At 36.9% G+C, this 19,918-nt stretch overlaps 1 protein-coding gene across 1 annotated transcript; it reads left to right on the top strand.

Annotated features, from left to right (window-relative positions):
* The first annotated feature begins 221 nt into the window (after nucleotides 1-221).
* rbm19 (RNA binding motif protein 19) lies at nucleotides 222-16,015 on the top strand. Its single transcript, XM_046846435.1, has 25 exons — nucleotides 222-444; nucleotides 621-803; nucleotides 3,012-3,134; nucleotides 3,230-3,268; nucleotides 3,745-3,979; nucleotides 4,097-4,344; nucleotides 4,432-4,491; nucleotides 5,315-5,393; nucleotides 6,240-6,311; nucleotides 6,413-6,616; nucleotides 7,442-7,572; nucleotides 7,649-7,773; nucleotides 7,945-8,041; nucleotides 8,135-8,245; nucleotides 10,180-10,380; nucleotides 10,479-10,554; nucleotides 10,647-10,810; nucleotides 10,923-10,983; nucleotides 13,148-13,227; nucleotides 13,326-13,381; nucleotides 13,518-13,637; nucleotides 13,835-13,937; nucleotides 14,065-14,185; nucleotides 15,480-15,561; nucleotides 15,664-16,015. The coding sequence occupies exons 1-24, from the start codon at nucleotides 409-411 to the stop codon at nucleotides 15,557-15,559; spliced, it is 2,805 nt and encodes a 934-aa protein (XP_046702391.1). The 5' UTR covers nucleotides 222-408; the 3' UTR covers nucleotides 15,560-15,561; nucleotides 15,664-16,015.
* Nucleotides 16,016-19,918: the final 3,903 nt, after the last annotated feature.

Below are 19,918 nucleotides of genomic sequence, written 5' to 3'. Positions count from 1 at the left end.
TGTGAAAATACCTGTCACCGGTCAGTGGCGCAAAAAAAGGTTGGGGGCCGCTGATTTAAAGAACAGTCTTACAAACATTTCATTTTTAACCGAAATCTTTAGAAATTTCTCCCTCTCTGTCTTGCAGAATTATTGATCTGGCAATTGTATTTGTATCACCTTTATCTCCTAGAAGGAGTATTTACGGCGCAGCTGCATTCTCTATGAAAGCTGTGATAACTAATTGCTGTACCTATACTGGTCACTAGATGACAGTAGAGAGCACCGGGCTGTTTTTCTTGGTGACCATGTGCACTACGTCACGCTGTAAAAATGGCGACTCAGTGAGGGCTCCCATGCTTGACTGTTGATACATCACTTTGAAACGATTTCTCGCCCAAATCGTGCAGTAAAGCGACCGAAAAGAAAATGTCGCGGCTTATTGTGAAAAACCTACCGAATGGGGTGAGTATGTTTCGATGCTACACAGAAATATAACGGTAATCGTTACTGTTAAACTTCTGATCCTCATCAGACGCTTTGCAAGCTTGATGATGATGATGAAGTACTAATGAAGACATACTGGCAGGTTATTTTAGATGTGCCACATGTGAGTCTATGTGTGTTTTATGTCTGTAAAGATGAAGGAGGAGCGCTTCCGGAAGATGTTTGCAGACTTCGGGACGCTGACAGATTGCGGACTGAAGTTCACCAAAGACGGCAAATTTCGGAAATTCGGCTTCGTCGGATTTAAGTGTGAAGAAGACGCCTCAAAGGCGCTGAAACACTTCAATAAAAGCTTTGTGGACACGTCCAGAGTGACGGTGAGTGCCTGGCGAAACAGCATCAGCGAAACACAAGCTGACTTTTTCCTTGTCTTGTTTTAAATGGCCAGGGTAATAAAACGTATAGTCACAAAACTATACAACAAGGTGTAAAGAGTACTTGCAAATCATCCTTGAGTAAAAGCTACCTTCCTGGAAATCTTACTCCATGATAAGTCACCAATTCCAATATGGCTTGAGTAAAAGTCTATGAGTAGCTGATCTGAACACTATTGTTGTATTAAGTATTTTATTAATATCGAGCGCAGGCTCAAAAATGGACTAGTCAACACCAAGACACACGTTAGTGAAAAGCCAACAGTTGATTTGTGAGGTTTTATTTCCTAAAATACAAACCGAATTGTACGCCTCAACAGTGTATTAGCCAAGATCAACACATCAGCGTCTTCACCATGCCAGAATGAACCAAAGATAAAACTCGTCAAAAAAGACAAAGTAGTGAAGCAACCTTTTAAAAAGGGATCTTCAATTAACAAATAACATTACAGTACCATGTCACAAAGTTGAAGAACCATCAGTATTCAGTGGACTAATAACATGAAAGTAAATAATTTTAGATAAAGTAAAACCAAAATTAAGTGCTGACTGTAATTTGATGCACCTCTCAGTCTCAGAAAGGGCCAATATTTTTCTGCAACTTCAACAAAAGCTGGTTCTCAACGTTTTTGGATTTTATTCCAGCTCTTCTTTGGTCTGAAAATGAGGCCAGCAATGCTAAAAAACAAACAAACAAACAAAAATACCGCTCACAAGCAGCAGATGTGGGTTGGGAAATGTTGATCCTTAATGACATCTTTAACTGAGGTGTAAAATGTACTTGGTACAGTAATGAAGTACATTTACTCTAATACTTTACACCACTGGTAAATGCAATGAAAAGCACTATTTTCAAAAAACAATAATTGAAGAAAACCGCTAAAACACAGTATAAAAAAAGAAATACAAATAAAATATTGCATCTCAGTAAAAATATTACATCCGCTAACAAAATAAATTAAAAAGGTCACAACAAAAGTTTTACTATGTTAATAGCTTTTATGTTGCTCAGAATCTTTTTTTTTTTTATGAATTTACTACAGTGAATGTGAAATTTGGTAAGAAGTCGTTTTGTTTGTGTTTATAGAAACTAAACTACATATCCTTAAACAACACTGAACAACACGAAAGCAAATTTTGGTTAATAAACGTACGTAAAACAATCTAAAAAAGAAATTACATTAGGCACGCTATAAATTCCTTAATTTGAATTTCTACCAAAAACTGTGCTGTAATGACTGTTATTTATAAAAAAAATATATAGGTTAAGATTTATAATCTGGCTCTCTGTTATCTATTTTTCTGAAATGCATGGAGAAATATGTAAGATATTACACATGAAAATATAGTGATGCAAAAGTTTTCCAAACTGAAAATACTCTGAATACGTCAAGTCAAGAAAAATGTAATTTAAGTACAGTAATAAAGTAAAAATACCTTCTTACTGTCCACCACTATTTACTGCTAATGTAGAGTGATTTTATACATTTCATTCAGCAAGTTGGATCTGCAATATTTTGAATATACAGTGGTCCCCCGGTTATCGAACTTAATTCGTCCCTTAAAACCGTTCGAAATCCGATATGTTCGAAAACCGGACCTAATTATCCCATGAGAAATAATGGAAAACCAATTAATCCGTTCCCGAACTCCACCAATACCCAATAATTAACAATTTTTTTCCTGTTTTTAGCTGTATTAATAGTCAGGAATCCCCCTGCCACGCCCCCAAGAGTAAGAAACAAAATGATTACTGTACTTACCGCTAAATATCACTAATATTGTTCACAAACAGAAGTTGCGATAGATGCTTACTCAGCGATGGTTGAAGCGGAAGCAGTTTCTTCCCCTCGCGCTGGGTTGGGCAGCGTGGGTGGCGTTCGATAACTGGAACTTTGTTCGTTCACCGGACCGAAATTTCGTTCGGAAAACCGTTCGCTAACCGGAATGTTCGATAGCCGAGCCGTTCGATAACCGGGGGACCACTGTATTAGTAACGAAACAATTTTCAAATCTTTACTCAATATCAAAACATTTTAAAGTGAATTAATAAAACACCTGTCATTTATTAGGATGTTACTTTCTAGACCTGGTATTTATTTATTTACCGATTTATTTATTTATTTATTTATTTGATTTTTTTTTTGTCAGGTGGAATTTTGTACAGATTTTGGAGACCCCAACAAAGCAAGACCTTGGAGCAAGTACAGCCGGCAGCCTGAGAAAACAAAAGATGAACAGAAGTCAGAAGGTCAAAATAGAGATGAGAGCAAGGTGAAATAGGACTTGTTTAAGGTTGTTTAAGCTCTGATTATTTACAAAATGTGTGGTTTTGTTTTTGTAAAAATATATTTTGCACTTTCTTACAGGGGAAGAAGGAGAAAAAACCTCATGATCTCCTTGGAGAAGTAAGTTGTTTTTTGTTGGGTTTAGTTTTTTTTGTATTATTAGTCTGTATATAAAATATCATAACCAGATTAACTTTTTAGGTTGTTGGTGAAGCAAGACAAATAATAAAATGATCTTAAAAGTGTCATGGGGAATTTGTCTATGCTCTTTCAGGGCCTGAGTATTGTTCCATGCACATGTGTACTCTTCAGGGCAGATCATTAAAGCTTTATATTTTTGCAATTGTGGGCTCAGGGATGTGCTTTAGATCTGTTTTGAGAAGTTGTGACCAGTGATTACAGCGCTATAATCTATTAAACTTTTAATCTGGAATATAATGAAAGCATACAGAGTGTGCTCTGAGCTGTGCTCACTGCACCATCTCATATTGATCTTTGTTCTGCTGCATTTTTTGTTAAGCCCTGCATATTTAGCACTGTATAACTTTTGTAATGAGATCATATGGCATAATTTTTTTTCTTTCCCCAATCCTCAGCTAAATAATGACGAAGGCTTTCAAGAGTTCCTGGCTGTGCACAAAAATCGCACACAGGTGCCTGTTTGGGCCAACGACGCAGTGGAAGCCAGTGCCGTTGAAAAGAGCAAAACGTCTGAGAAAAAGAAAGAAAAGAAAGCTGTCACCGATGACTACTTAAACTTCGACTCTGATGAGTCTGAGGAGTTGAGTGAGGTTGAGGAGCAGGATGCATCTGATGGTGAAGATAAGCAGGGTGTGTGTTTTGTTTAATTTTTTTCTCTCATCTACTTAAAGGACAGTTTGCAGATACATTTATATGTATTTGTGCTTGTGTGGCTTTGTTAAAACATATTCTATCATGATTGCATAGATTCTGGTAAAATGGCCCTGAAAGACAGCCTGACGGATATGGACTACCTACGCTCCAAAGTAGTGACGAAACCCAACATAGTGGATGAGAAAAATGAGGATGAAAAAGACGATGTGGTTGAGGAGGATGATGCTGGTGAAGAAGAAGAAGAAGAAGAAGAAGAAGGTTGTCCAATGAAACAGATGGACAGTGCATATGAGAGTGGAGATAAAGACAGCCAGAAAAGCATACCATCATCACAAAACAAGGTTTGTTTTAACCACTGTGAAACCTTTCTAAACAGTATGTTCCTGATGTTTGAATTAAAGTTTTTCCTACTGTGGATTATTTCATAGTTTGATCCTGCTACAGAATTCACAGTCAAGCTACGAGGAGTGCCATTCACAGTTAAAGAGGTAAGCACCATTTCTCCTTCTCACTCTTAGTTACATTTCTTTCCATTTAGTTTCATTGTAGTTTTAGAATAATGAATGGAAATTATTAAACAATGATCGTAAATAGAGTTCGACCGCTTGATCGGCCGTTTGTGTTGCGCACTCATGTTTTTTGTTTTTTTCCCCATGAACTCATTCGCTAAGCTAATTAGCCAATCGGGTTGTCTTTCTCGTTAACGAGCTTATGCAGAATCAGCCGAGAAACAGCTAATGCCGTCCGATTAGAGCCAACAGTCCCGAAAAAAGCCGACCGACACGTCAAAATGCCCAACATGCCTCCGACGAGGCTGACCATCGGCTTGTTGTGTACTGAGCTTTAGGTTCTTATAATTCGTTCTTAATTTAGTCTTATATATTTCCTTGGATAAATATGATACTGCTTTTGGAGAGAGAATGAAAATAACATTTAGAGAGAGAAAGAGTAACGTTTTGTATCTGTATTGTTAGTGAGCCTTCAAACAGCTGTATTTTGGGTTGCATGTAGACTCGGGCACAATTACCTGGTAACCAGTGCACTGATTGAAGAGGCTTGTGTTGTTCAATACATGTTTAATTTAAACAATTTTCAACATATTATTTAAGAATGAGATTTTATGGCATGAAGGGGAAAAAATAAATCGACATAAACCTGCATCCGTTAGAGAAAAACCCATATCAGTCGATCTTTAATCAAAACAGTGTCAAGTTGAACAGAATAATAATGTGAGATAGATATAATTTCAGGATAACTGGTGTTTGCTCTATGTTACTGTTTACATCCCTGATTATATTTTCTTTGCTGTAGCAACAAGTAAGAGAGTTTATGCTGCCACTGAAACCTGTGGCCATCCGCATCGCCAAGAACAAAGAAGGCCGTATCTCTGGTAAGTTTGAATAGAAGTTAAAACTATTAACAACATGCAGTATCTGTACAGCCTTTGTGATTTTTCTCCTAGTGCTTTAAATATACTGGGTTATAAAGTGTGTCTTTCAGTAACTGTGGAGTTGTAGTGTATTTTAATTACATCACTGCTGTCTATATCTTTCATGCTGTTCTTATAATTCAGTAAAATAAACAAATCGACCCACAAATTTCACCTAACCTTGGTTGAGTGTGGTCAGTAGAAAATTCCAGAAAGGCAGAAAATTATCATAATATGAATTGTGCACTGTTCTGATTGTTTTGAAATCTTGTTCGATATTCATATCTTTTCCAGCATATCCACACCGTATGCACTAACCAACCATGTACAACTAAACCTTATTTTGCTTAAAACTGGCCCCAATCTGCAAGAGTAGTGATCAGGTAGTAATCAGGTACTATTCTCATACCGACTCTCCTTTGATATAGTTTTACTGTAGGTGTAACTCCCAATAGTCACATTGAATATAATAATCTAAATGGCTTTGACTATCACTTTTTCAACTATTTTAATAGGACTTTTTCTCCAAAGAAATTTAAGAAAAATGCTGTGCACAGTTAGACAACATATGACACAAGTAGACATTACTGTCAAGTGACCAAGTACATTTCCAAAATTCCTTAAAGGTGGACCAAGAAGCGCATTCCTGAAAGGTAAAAAAATGAAAGTGTTTCAGAGCAGTATCACTAAATGATCTTCCACATTGTGGTCTCTAAATGTCCAACCTGGCCACCAAGGTAAAAAATAGTTCATTTTTTATATACAAGATCTATGGGTGTGATTTAAGGTTGTGTTCTCTGTGTTTAGGTAATGTGTATGTGGATCTGCACTCAGAAGCTGAAGTGGAGCGAGCTCTAAAACTTGACAAAGATTATATGGGTATGGCTATAAATGATGGATAAGAAGCTTCAAATGGTTAATTAGAATTTGAGGTCAAAGGTGAATCTATAATTCATTGTGGTTGTGTATTGTGTTCATAGGTGGACGCTACATTGAAGTGTTCAGAGTCACAAACTTCACTGACAGGAAGACAATAAGAGGAGCTCCACAGGAAAGAAACTTTGTCTCCGAGTTGAAAGAGGATGAAGAAGAGGAGGATGTGGCAGACTCTGGTCGGCTCTTTGTGAGGAACCTGCCTTATACGTGTACAGAAGAAGAGCTGAAGGAGCTTTTTACTAAGCTTGGTAAGAGGGCAAATCATTGGCATGCATGTTTTTCTGAGCATATTCTGAGTAAACTTTGTACATTAAACAAAATGTATTGTATTATTAAGCAATGTTTTTCAAATTTAAAGAAACAATTATCTTTATTCAAGTTTTAAGACCTGCCACGTAGCTACCATAAAATGATGCGGCATATGCTATCTATGCCAACAATGCTATTTTTCTTGTAACTACAGAGTTCTACTATAGTAATCTACTATAAACAGGTAGTTACTACAAACAATGGTGAATCTTGTTTACTTGTAGTAATCCAGTGATTATCATAGGTATAAGGAGAAATTGGATATCAGGATAATTCCTGAGACGTCAACATTTCAGTTGTTAAAATTGAGGAAATGTACCAGTTTAATGAAAAAATTTGGTCATTTTTAATTTGGAAATTTACTATTTGAAAACACTAAGCGTCATTAAACAGAAAAAAATGACAAAGAAGCCCGAAGGACTGTTGAGTAAACAACTGGTCTCCTCAGTTCCTAGAGGTATACGGACATTTGTTGTTATAAGATGAGGGGATGCTACTCAGTGGTAAACATGGTCATTTTTCAACTTTTTTGAGACATGTCACTGTCCTCAAATTCAAAATTGCTTTTTTTATTCTTTACAATAATGTTTGCTCAGTTTAAATATCTTTTACGTTCTATAGTGAATCTTTTTTTATTTTTTTTTATTTTACACAGCTTCCCAAATTTGTTTTGTTTCTTTTAAGAATTGGCAGTGTATTTGGGGTATATATAAAAATGTATTTGATGTGTTTTTTTTTTTTTTTTGCTGATGTGTTCTTTGCAGGGCATCTTTCTGAGCTTCATTTTCCTATAGACTCCTTAACTAAGAAACCTAAGGGCTTTGCCTTCATTACCTACATGATCCCTGAAAATGCTGTGAGTGCTTTAGCCCAGCTGGATGGCCATATATTCCAGGTAGAGATATGCTTGCTTTATTGTATTTTTTCATCTTTTGCGGATTTATATTGGTTACATGCTGTTTGTCTTGTAGGGCCGGGTATTGCACATCATCCCCTCCAGAATAAAGAAGGAGAAGCCAGAGCAGGGCCCCAATGCTCCAGGCAGTTCCTCGTATAAGAGGCAGAAGGATGCAAAGGACAAGGCAGCCAGTGGCAGGTCCGCATGAGCAAGCACATTTCCTTTGCCTAATAGCAAATTCTTTTTATAAGTTTTGTAAATGGCAGTAGATTTAATTGTAACATATGGCACGCCTGCTGTATGAATAATATGTGCAGTAATAGCATTATTGTCATTTACATTTTCTAATGCTTTATTTGTCTCACACAGCTCCCATAATTGGAACACTTTGTTCCTAGGAACAAGTGCAGTAGCTGACGCTATTGCTGAGAAATACAACACGACTAAAAGCCAAGTCCTTGATCATGTGAGTTACAACATTAATAACATTCACAGCTAGTATTTCACATGTATTAAAAAACTTGGTTTTGCAAAATGAACAGTGTGTCTGTGTGTTTAGGAGTCACAGGGCAGTCTGGCTGTGAGAATGGCTCTTGGTGAGACACAGATCATTCAGGAAACTAGACAGTTCCTGCTGGACAATGGTGTGTCTCTGGACTCCTTCAGCCAGGTACAAAGTTGCAAATTTGGTTACAGTGTTATACAGAATTTACATTTCAACAAAGCTGGCAAAAGTAATCATCATTCACTCAAGTAAAAGTACAGATACTCATTTTTTTGTTTTAAAATACTCTGGTAAAAGTTGTACTAACTATACTTTTTCACTCGAGTAAAAGTAAAGAAGTTTGAGCTTTGACATGTACTTAAGTAAACATTAGTCATTACTACTACCTGTTTTAGTGTCACACTGGTAACTGGACCTGACATCATATCAATATTTTGGCTGTCAGTCGATTACAATGTTTACTCTTGATTAATCGCACAGTTTTATCTGCACTAAATGTACCAGAAATTAATAGTTTTCAAGTTTTTAATAATTTAATCAACATGGCAATGGACAAATATAGATGCTTTATGCAAATGTATGTTTATTATTATTAAAACCATACTCTATATAGAGCATGAAGACGAAATATTCCTGTAAATGTTTTAAAGTAATTATAGTGTTTTAAATTACAGACACCAAACAGAACTTTTGTTATGTTTTCACACATTCAGTTAATGAGGTGATACCAGAGAAACTGTACCTATTCTTTAATACGGTCATCAGAAACTATTTGTAAGAATATTTAGTTTTAATAAAAATTTCTTTACAAATAAAAGTAGACCCTTCACAGATTCAAATAATGTATTGCTTTTATCTGTATGATAAAAAAAGATAAATTTCAGTTTGTTTCAGTGTTCAAGGAAAAAATGACAGTAGATTAATTGCCGGATGTGTGCATCATGGCAGATTTTGGTGCTGATTTGAGACTTGGCGCATCAGTAAAACAAATGTTTAATGATAAATAAAAATAAATTAGTTGATAAGATGACGAGAAATAGGTTGATGTGCTTAAAAAATGGTGCAATGAGAACACTAAATATTGACATTTTACCAAATAGATTAAAACTAAAGTAACGATCCTGTTTTGAAAACGTACGAAGAAGAAAGTACCATATTTTCCGGACTATAAGCCGCTACTTTTTTTCCCACGCTTTGAACCCCATGGCTTAAGCAGTGAAGCACCTAATTTATGGATTTTTCCTGGGTTTTTCACGGTTTCACAAACTTCAAGCCAAAAAACTGAGACCCATAACATTAGACCAATGAAATTGCAAAACGGGTTCAGGTGAACCAATGAAACTTTTTATATTAAATCAGATGCGCTCCCACTGAATCAGACTGCACCACATCATAAATATGAATGAGGTTCCTCTGACGTTTGACCTGCTGCTCACTCACTAACCCCAGTTGCAACAGAAATCATATAAGCACAGACAGGTTTCCAAAACTCGTGCTTTTTAATTTTTGGCAACAGCGTTACGGGTTAGTCAAAGAAACTTAGAAATGAGCATCAGAAAATAATAAGGACATATTCTTCGGTCTTGCACACATGCAGTAATACCAGAAAAATGCGGTGGCAGGCTATTCATATTTCACCTGTTACACCGTGTAACAGACACTGTCTTTCATTAAAGCCTGTGTAAAGTTCATTAGTTTCAGTGTAGAGAAATTTTTTTTATAGTTTTTTATAAAACTACTATAATTTATAGTGTCTATAGGCTTATAGACAGGTGCGGCTTATTTATGTTCAAAATAAAAATCTTTGTAAAATTCAGTGGGTGCGGCTTATATTTGCGTGCGCTTTATAGTTTGGAAATTACGGTATATATATTTGAGTAAAGATTTTAGGTGAAATAAATAATGAAGTAAAGTACTGATACCAGAAAAATGTATTTATTCTTCATTACTTCCCTCCTCTGCATTTCAGTATCTAAAGGTTTATCTTGAAAACCTGGTTAAAGGCGGGTTAAGAGATGTTCTTGTTTACATTTTTGTACCTTGTGACTTTAATCCATTTTATAATTTCCATTTTATTTTTTGTATAATAAAATGTCCAGGCCTCTGGTCAAAGGAGTAACTCGGTGATCTTGGTAAAGAACTTACCGTCTGGAGTACAAGTAAAGGAGCTGGAGACTCTTTTCTCACCTCATGGCTCTTTAGGCAGGGTTCTGTTGCCACCTTCTGGCCTCACAGCTATTGTGGAATTTCTTGAGCCCACTGAAGCCAAACGTGCTTTCACCAGACTAGCATATAGTAAGGTACATATATCCGTCTTGCTGCTCTGTATCCTTTACATCTTCTTTACATTTCCAGGTGCCCATGTCTTAAATTAATTTTTATCTTCCTTTTATCCTAGTTTCAGCATGTTCCCTTGTATTTAGAGTGGGCTCCAATGGCTGTCTTTACAACACCACATAAGCAGCACAAAGCAGGTAAACCTTTTGATATTTATTCCGAGTTGTTTTCAGCTTTGTTGTTTGTATTCCTCATCGCTAATTCTTTTAATCCCGCTCTCCTTTCTCAGCTGAAGTTGAAGCTGTGAAAGAAGAAAATGCATCAGATCAGCAAACAAACATAAAGGAGGACGAAGGTGAAGAGGAAGATGAGGAAGAAGAGGAAAGTCCACCTGGCTCAACACTCTTTGTTAAGAACCTGAACTACAGCACCACTGAGGAGTCACTAAAGGAGGTAGGGGTCAGAGTTTATAGAACCAAGGAAGTGAAGATTGTTTTATTATCACAAAGTATGGAGTTATTTTCTTGTGAGTCTTATTTGTGTGTGTTTGTTTGTTTCACAACAGACCTTCTCAAAATGTGGAGCAGTGAAAACGTGCTCAATATCCAAAAAAAGAGATAAATCAGGTATTATTGAACTCGCTCGTAATCTTTTGTATTCATTACATTTAATTTTTGAAATACAGTACCTGTCAACAGTTTGGAAATGCCTTTTATGTTTTTGGAGAGACACATGCATGTTCCTCTTGTTTATATGCAGGAAACTAGGTAATTTAACACTATGAACATTTACTTTAACCAAACAAATATAAAATTTGCAGATGTTAAACTCTATTTACAGTATTTTTTGGACTATAAGCCGCTACCTTTTTTCCACATTTTTTGCGGCTTAAACAACGAAGCGGCTTATTTATGAATTTTTCCTGGTTTTTCCCGGTTTCACAAACTTCAAGCCGAAAAACTGAGCTCCATAACATTAGACCAATGAAATTTCCGACTCCAGTTGCAACAGAAATCATATAAGCACAGACAGGTTTCCAAAACTCATGCTTTTTTATTTTTTTTGGCAACAGCGTTACGGGTTAGTCTTAGAAACTTAGTAATCAGCATCAGAAAATAATAAGGACATATTCCTCGGTCTTGCACACATGCAGTAATACGGAAAAATGCAGCGGCAGGCTATTCCCAAAATGCCGCTCTGCTTTTAAAGGAGCCACAACATATTTCACCCATGTAAAAGACACTGTCGTTAAAACCTGTGTAAAGTTCATTAGTTTCAATGTAGGAAATTAAAATCTTTGTCAAATTCAGTGGGTGTGGCTTATAGTCCGGAAATTACGGTAATTGAAAAACACTCCCTTAGCATAAATAATAGCTTTACACACTAATGGCATCTGGACAGTTATTTTCTCCAAATGTATAGCTGAAATATGCTTTGCCATGCCTCATGTAAAACTTGGATATTTCTTTCTGACCTTGTGATCCAGTTTATCCCAGAGCAGTTCAATAGGATTTGGGTCCGGTTAATTGGGTGGGGCATTTCATGATGGATTGCACTCTTAATAATGCTGGATATATGCTTCCAGTCATCGTCTTGTTGTTTGCTGAAGTTGGTTTCATTTAGCTGCAGACCAGACAGAATTGCATGGCATTGAAGTATGGACTAGTAGCCATGTTGGTTTAACCCCGACCTGCACCAAAACAACCCCAAACTATTAAGATTTTACCTCTATGTTTGACTGAGGTTGTAAGGCAGTCTGGTTCCATCTCTCCTGTTCTCTGTCTTAATTTCTAAATTTCATTCAATGTCCATTTTTTTTCCCCTTTTACTTTGTTGCATAAATATATAGAATCTCACAAAAGTGACTACACCCCTCACATTTTAGCAGTTTATTGAGGGAAACATGTGACATTGTGAAGCAGAACATGATGCCCTCCTTTTAAACTGGGCCGAACAGCAGTTATCCAACAAGATAACAACCCCAAACACACTGCTAAATTGGCAACTGCCTTGCTAAAGGAGTGGCCAAGTATGTCTCCAGACCTGAACCCTATTGAGCACCTGTGGGACATCAAGTGGAAGGTCCAGAAGGCCTGTGTGTCTAACCTCCAGCAGCTCAGTCATATCATTATGGAGGAGTGGAAGAGGATCCCAGCAACAACCTCTGTAGCTCTGGTGACTTCCATGCCTAGGAGGATTAAGGCAGTGCTACATAACAATGGTGCTCACACAAAATATTGACACTTTGTACAGTTTTGACATGTTCACTTAGGGTGTATTCACTTTTGTTATTTAGACAATAGTGGCTGTATGTTGTTATTTTCGGAGGACAGTAAATCTGTACTGCTATACAAAGTGCACATTGACTAAAATATATCAAATACATTTCTTTAGTATTGTCCCTTGAGAGGATATACTAATATGGTTGCTGAAATGTGAGGGGTGTACTCACTTTTGTGAGATATTGTTTGCAAATGTAACACGCATGCATCTCAAAAAGAAAAGACTAGGTGTTTTCAAAAGTTTGACACAAACTGTGTTATATGCATCAGATTTCAGATTTTCAAATGTTATACAAATCATGTCCAGTAGAGGGAGCATTCAGTGTTATTTTGATCTAAGGTTTAATACTCTATTAGCTATAATGCTTCTGGGGAAACATGTCATGCTTCCGGGAAGCCTGTTTGTTGCCATTGTGGGCTGCATGCATTAAAGGATCATTAGTGTCCTGTAATCATGTGCAATGGCGTCTGCTAAATGCCACAAATCTAAATGTAATCTCTCTTATAGGCAAACTGTCATCTATGGGTTATGGGTTCATCCAATACAAAACTCCCAAAGCAGCTCAAAAAGCCATCCGCCAGCTCCAAGTAAGTACTTTTTAACAAGCATCAGTCCTGTATATTCCTGTTTCTGGATAAGATTAGTGCAGTTGTGAAAAGAAAAAAAAAATTCTTTTTCTCTGCAGCATTGTACTGTCAATGGGCATCAACTTGAGCTGAAAATTTCTGAAAGAGAATTAAAGTAAGAGGAATCTGGCTGCAAGTCAGTCTATAAAATTTTAGTCTGCTGGCTTAGATTCTCATAAAGGATATTTAAATCGGTCTGAGGTGAACATTCTTTGTCATATATGCATGTTCACTTGTGTGTCTGATCTCAGGTCAAGTGTGACGCATACTAACAGGAAGAAACAAACAGCTAAAAAGCAGGCAACATCTAAGATCTTGGTGCGAAATGTTCCCTTCCAGGCTACAGTCAAGGAGCTTAGAGAGCTTTTCTGGTAAGAACCTTTTATGAATCTTACAAAAGTAAATATTTATGGTGAGACCAGAATTGTAATTAATCAAAATTGTATTCTATTAAATGTACTTATTATATATTTTTCATTTGAGAGTATTGTCGCAGTTTAAATTAGAAAAAGGACTAATAATCATGCAATTGTTGACCAGCGCGTTAATTTCTATCGCTCTTCTCCAGTACATTTGGGGAACTGAAGACTGTCCGCCTGCCAAAGAAAGGAGTCGGTGGAGCCCACCGTGGCTTTGCTTTTGTGGACTTTCTCACGAAGCAGGATGCCAAGGTGAGTACATCTGTTTCTGTCCCTCTCTCTTCTGCAGTTATACCGACATTCTGCCACTCCGTTTTTATTAAGAATCCACACTGAATTTAGACAGGAGCATGTAATAAAATTGTAACTTGTCTTTTAGAAAGCGTTCTCAGCGCTGTGTCACAGCACCCATTTGTACGGTAGGAGGCTGGTGTTGGAGTGGGCCGATGCAGGGGAGAGTGTAGAAGAACTGCGGAGAAAAACGGCTCAACATTTCCATGGTAAGACCAAATACTTCAGTAACAATTAATTCAATCTCTACCTACACTCACTGAACATCTTATTAGAAACACTATATACAGTGGAACCTCGATACTCGCAACCTCGATAGTTTGTGACTTTTCATTAGGAACCGGACTGAGAGAAACTCGCGAAAAATCGGATAGTTCATAGATAGAGTTTTGAGTACTAATAAATTACATAATGTTTGAAAAAATATATTATTGTATTATTCATTTAAAGTAGTAAATAAAATGTTTGACAAGTAATTCCCAATTTATTAGAGTTTACCGTATAGTACATCAAAAGGAGAGTTTTCGTTACCCGCGAGGGGGTCATAGAACGTAACCCCCGCGAGTATCGAGCTTGCGCTGTATATATTTGCAGCGCGCAGTTTCTGCAGATCGTTCATGTTTACTTTAATGCTTCTCCCATTTTACCAGATCCCGAAGGTATTCCATTGTTATATCCATGAATCTAGTTTAAGACGACTTTTGCTTTGAGACATGGTTCATTATCATGCTGGAAGTAGCCATTAGAAGATAAGTAAATCGGGGTCATGAAGGGAGGCATCTCATATAGTGTGTAGCTCTCGATTCCACCACTAAGCCCATGTCCAATGCAGCCTCTGGTTTTGGCTGACAGAAGTGGGACCTGGTCTTCTGTTCATGTTCTGTTCATGTTCTGTGCATTTTAAGATGTATTTCTGCTCACAACAGTAGCTGAGAGTAACTGAAGCCTTTTTTGTTTGTTTGTTTTTCTCTTTTTTTATTTATTTATTTATTTTTTTTAAGCTCAAAACATTTTGCCCATTCTCTATTGTAACCCTCTTATTAACAAGATGTTTCCATTAGCAGAACTGATGCTTTCTGGGTGTTTATTCCTTTATTGAAACATCCTGAGTAAATTCAACAGACTGCATATGTAAAATAAAATCCCAGATCAGCAGTTATAGTAATATCAGCCATTCTGGCACCAACAATCAGGCAAAATTACAAAGATCACATTTTATCCCCATTCTGATGGATAATGTTCCATATATAGATGCTTGCCTGTAGCTACATGATTTTGTACACTGCACTTTTTGCTGATTGCATAATTGCAAGAATGGTTAGGCGTTCAGGAATTCATATTAAAGGTGTTCACTGATGTGTACCAGGAATAGTTCATACGAGAGTTGTAGTAATATACTGGGGCAAAATTCTTAGTTATTCATTTATCACACTTTTATTTATAATAAATATATTTACAAGAGTTTTTCTTGATGAAATTGCCGTTGTTGATGTCTTTTTCTAGATGCTCCTAAGAAGCGGAAACAAGCACAAGTTTTGGAGGGCATACTGGAGCAAATGGAGGTTGGGGTCAAAGATGAATGAGGGTAAGAGGGTACATTTTTATAATAAATTATTGTTTCTTCTATTATATTTCTATTTTTTTTTTCTTTTTTTTTATTTATAACTATGTTGTTGCTTTCCCTCAGATGAGCTTTGCATTGGTCACTGATGATTCACATGGAGAACCTCTATTTTGAAGAGAAGTGTTTGTTTGATGGACTCATTTGTAATCTGGATAAACTTTGTAAACCATCAATCTGTCACAATTTGTGTGGGTGTCCATTAAACCAACCACTATAATTATATAAATATTTTAAAATAATGTCATGCCTGTATTTTGATGTTTATATAGTTCTGCAAACTGTTGTTTCTTTGTAATTTAACTTTTTATGGAATGACGGTAAAGTGTTTAATTTCCAATTTTTAGGGTGATATATTTATAGACAAGAAAGTAATGTTGCTTTTGTCTATTAAAATAAATATTCCCTCTCTGTTTCATCTGATTGTTGGTTCTTCACAAGAAGAAACTGAAATTATTTATATAGAGTGAAATTGTACAGGCTTGTTAGTATTGTGCTCCGTTGCCCAATGAAAAGGTTAGAAAAGGTTCAGGGAACCTCTTAAATAGGTTTATGTATTTAGTAACATACCAAGTGTGCAAATGTAAGAATATTTGATAGTGTGGCAGCTCAGTGGTTAAGCATTGGACTCTGGTGGACGGATGGTCTCGAATTCAAACCCCAGCACCACCAAGCTGCCACTGCTGGGCTCTCGAGCAAGGCACTTAACCCTCAACTGCTCAGTTGTAAGCCGCTCTGGATAAGGGGGTCTGCCAAATACTGTAAATGGTAAGCGTTTCAACTATGCATGTGTTTCAGTGATTTATCAGCAGTAATTTGTGGTCCATATCAGTAAATGTTCAGAAGATCAAAGGGACCACATATAATGTAATATATACGATTAGCTTGTGTGTGTTTCTTAGACAATGCTCTTAATAAGGCCCTTCTCTGCTGATTGCTCAATTTGGCTGGGCAAACAGCTTTTTGTAGAGTCCTGGTTGTGCCAAACATTTTTTCATTTGTGAATTATGAAGGCCACTGTGATCTTGGGAAGCTTCAGTGCAGCAGCAATTTTTCAGAGATTATTTGATTCACAGTAATCTTGTCTCTGAGCTCTGCAGGCAGTTTCTTTGACCTCATGGCTTAGTTTGCTCTGAGATCCATTGTCAGCATAAGGCCTTCTGTAAAGAGTTGTATGCCTTTCCAAATCATGTCCAATCAAAACTTTCTAAAGGTAGCCTCTGATCAAGAGTTTTAAACATCATTAAACGATCAAGAGAAATGGGAAGCACCTGAGCTAACTTTTCAATTGTTGTTACATAGAGTCTGAACATTATGTACGTTATTTTTAATACAAAAAATCTGTTTTCACTTTGTCTTTGAGCGTAGATTAATTAGAAAATAAAAATGTAATTGATTGTAGTATTAAGGTGCCACATAACAACGAATTATCGGGGGTTGACTGTGTGTGTGTGTGTGTGTGTGTGTGTGTGTGTACCGTAATTTCCGGACTATAAAGCGCACCCATATATAAGCCACACCCACTGAATTTGACAAATATTTTTATTTTTAACATAAATAGGCCGCACCTGTCTATAAGCGTGTCTACACTAATATACTTTACACAGGCTTTAGCGAAAGACACGTTACACACGGTGTAACGGGTGAAATATGTTGCGCTTCTATTAGGAGCATAGCGGTATTTTGGGAATAGCCTGCCACTGCATTCTACCGGTATTACTGTGTGTGTGTGCGTGTGAGTGTGCGTGTGAGACTGAGGATTATGTCCTTATTATTTTTTAAAGCTTCTGATGCTAGCCAACCAAGTAAGTCATTGTTCACTGTCTTCCTCCTTCCTTTCACAACTACAGTGGTACCTTGACCTACGAGTGCGTTAATGTACGAGTTTTTCGAGGCACGAGCGGTCACTCAGTCGATTTTTTTGCTTTGTTACGCGAGCAAAAAATTGAGGTACGAGCTCGAGACACCGCTGCTAGATGGCGAAGCCAGAAAGCGAAGACTGTGACGAAAATTAAGATAAGCAACAAAGAAAAACAAATTTTACAAATTTTAAAGTTTAGGGATATGTAGAGTGCAGGAGTGATAGTAAAAAACAAGTTTTCCCTCCGCTTATCGCCTCTACCCCCTCTCCACACACACACACACACACACACCCCACCGGTGTTTTTGTTAGCTCAAGTCGTCTCATCTCCAAGGAAAATACACTAAATAAAACCTTATTATATCTTTACATATTCTTTCTATTATGTTTTTATACAAGATTTGTTATTTAGAAATGTATTTTCCAATTTAATAACATGAAACATAAAAACGGGGTGTCATTTTGAGGGTTGGAACGGATTAATGCCATTTTAAGTATTTTCAATATGGAAAACTAATTTGATGTGCGAGCAAATTGAGATACGAGCTCGCCCACCAAACGAATTAAACTTATAGGTCAAGGTACCACTGTATTTCTCTGGGGAGTTTATCTTTTGTCATCGTCTTGCGCCGCCGGTGGAAGTTTTTTTCCCCGATGCCGTGAAGCTCAGAACACAGGTGAGGTTCGTTTTTTCGTTTCCGTTCGGCAATTTCATTGGTCTAATGTTATGGGGTTCAGTTTTTTGGCTTGAAGTTTGTGAAACCGGGAAAAACCCAGGAAAAATCCATAAATTAGCCGCTTCGTTGTTTAAGCCGCGCGTTTCAAAACGTGGGAAAAAAGTATCGGCTTATAGTCCGGAAAAATACGGTAAGTTTAACATCTGCAAATTTAATATTTGTTTGGTTAAAGTAAATGTTCATAGTGTTAAATTACCTAGTTTCCTGCATATAAACAAGAGGAACATGCATTTGTCTGTATGTATGTATGTACGTAGGTACGTACGCACGCCGGCTAATTTATTAGGTACACCTTACTAGTACCAGGTTGGACCCCCTTTTGCCTACAGAACTGCCTTAATCCTTCGTGGCATAGATTCAACAAAGTACTGGAAACATTCCTCAGAGATTTTGGTCCATATTGACATGATAGCATCACGCAGTTGCTGCAGATTTGTCGGCTGCACATCCATGATGCGAATCTCCCATTCCACCACATCCCAAAGGTGCTCTATTGGATTGAGATCTGGTGACTGTGTAGGCCATTTGAGTACAGTGAACTCATTGTCATGTTCAAGAAACCAGTCTGAGATGATTCGCGCTTTATGACATGGCGCGTTATCCTGCTGGAAGTAGCCATCAGAAGATGGGTACACTGTGGTCATAAAGGGATGGACATGGTCAGCAACAATACTCAGGTAGGCTGTGTCGTTGACATGATGCTCAATTGGTACTAATGGGCTCAAAGTGTGCCAAGAAAATATCCCCCACACCATTACACCACCACCACCAGCCTGAACCCACAGCCTGAGCCCACAGAACTGCTGCTCACTGGATATTTTCTCTTTTTCGGACCATTCTCTGTAAACCCTAGAGATATAATATGGGGTGCTATGTGTACATTAATAAGGAAAATAAATGAACTTAAATGATTTTAGCAAATGGCTACAATATAACAATGAGTGAAAAATGTAAGGGGGTCTGAATACTTTCCGTACCCACTGTATATATAATAGAGAGGTTTTCAGAATAACATTCTGCTTAACATATTAGACATAACTTTTCCTATGTCACATGTATGTACTGTATATACATAGTAAATTGTTTCTTTTCTAATGTACACATCTCAGATGTCAAAATTAATGTGTTTATGCCTTATACTACTGTTTAACAGAAACTATGTTACAAAAAAGTTAAAATAATAATGTGTAATAAAATATATTAGAAATTAACTAAGACAGAACAATAAGAAATCTATTCATTTCTTTTCTTCTTTCAATTCTTGGCAAATCTGCTATATGTTCTACAAATTTTTTTTTTTTTTTTTTAAACATCATTTACACATTTTATATGTGGCTTACACCATCAAAACTAGGAGCCAAGTCTCCTGACTACAGCTGGTGTTAATAACACTTGCAGCACCTCCTAATATAACACACCATCCACGGTTTAGACACAACTGTGGTATTCTGTTCTACTAAATTAGCACTTCTCTCAACCCAGGGTCATGCTAAACATGCAAGTCTAAATTACCAACATGACAGCTGGTATGAGATCTATTCTATAGGGCAGTGAACAGAATGGCAGGTTAAATTGTATTAGAATAGTTACACACCTTCATACACATTAGATAATAGGGGTGGTGGGTACATCGATGCATATAGAGTAAAAGTTACAGTAAAATGAATATAAGTACATTTCATGAGATACATGTAATATATACCATCCAAACACATAGATATTC

This window comes from Silurus meridionalis, chromosome 1 (assembly GCF_014805685.1).
Source record: "Silurus meridionalis isolate SWU-2019-XX chromosome 1, ASM1480568v1, whole genome shotgun sequence".
NCBI lineage: Eukaryota > Metazoa > Chordata > Actinopteri > Siluriformes > Siluridae > Silurus > Silurus meridionalis.
This window is presented reverse-complemented; position numbering and strand designations above follow the sequence as displayed.

Excerpts from the sequence above, each read along its gene's own strand:
- rbm19 (XM_046846435.1), top strand. The coding sequence starts at position 409 with ATGTCGCGGCTTATTGTGAAAAACCTACCGAATGGG. Across the intron at positions 10,555-10,646 it reads ACATAAGCAGCACAAAGCAG|CTGAAGTTGAAGCTGTGAAA; the intron begins GTAAACCTTTTG and ends CTCCTTTCTCAG. Across the intron at positions 14,186-15,479 it reads AACGGCTCAACATTTCCATG|ATGCTCCTAAGAAGCGGAAA; the intron begins GTAAGACCAAAT and ends GTCTTTTTCTAG.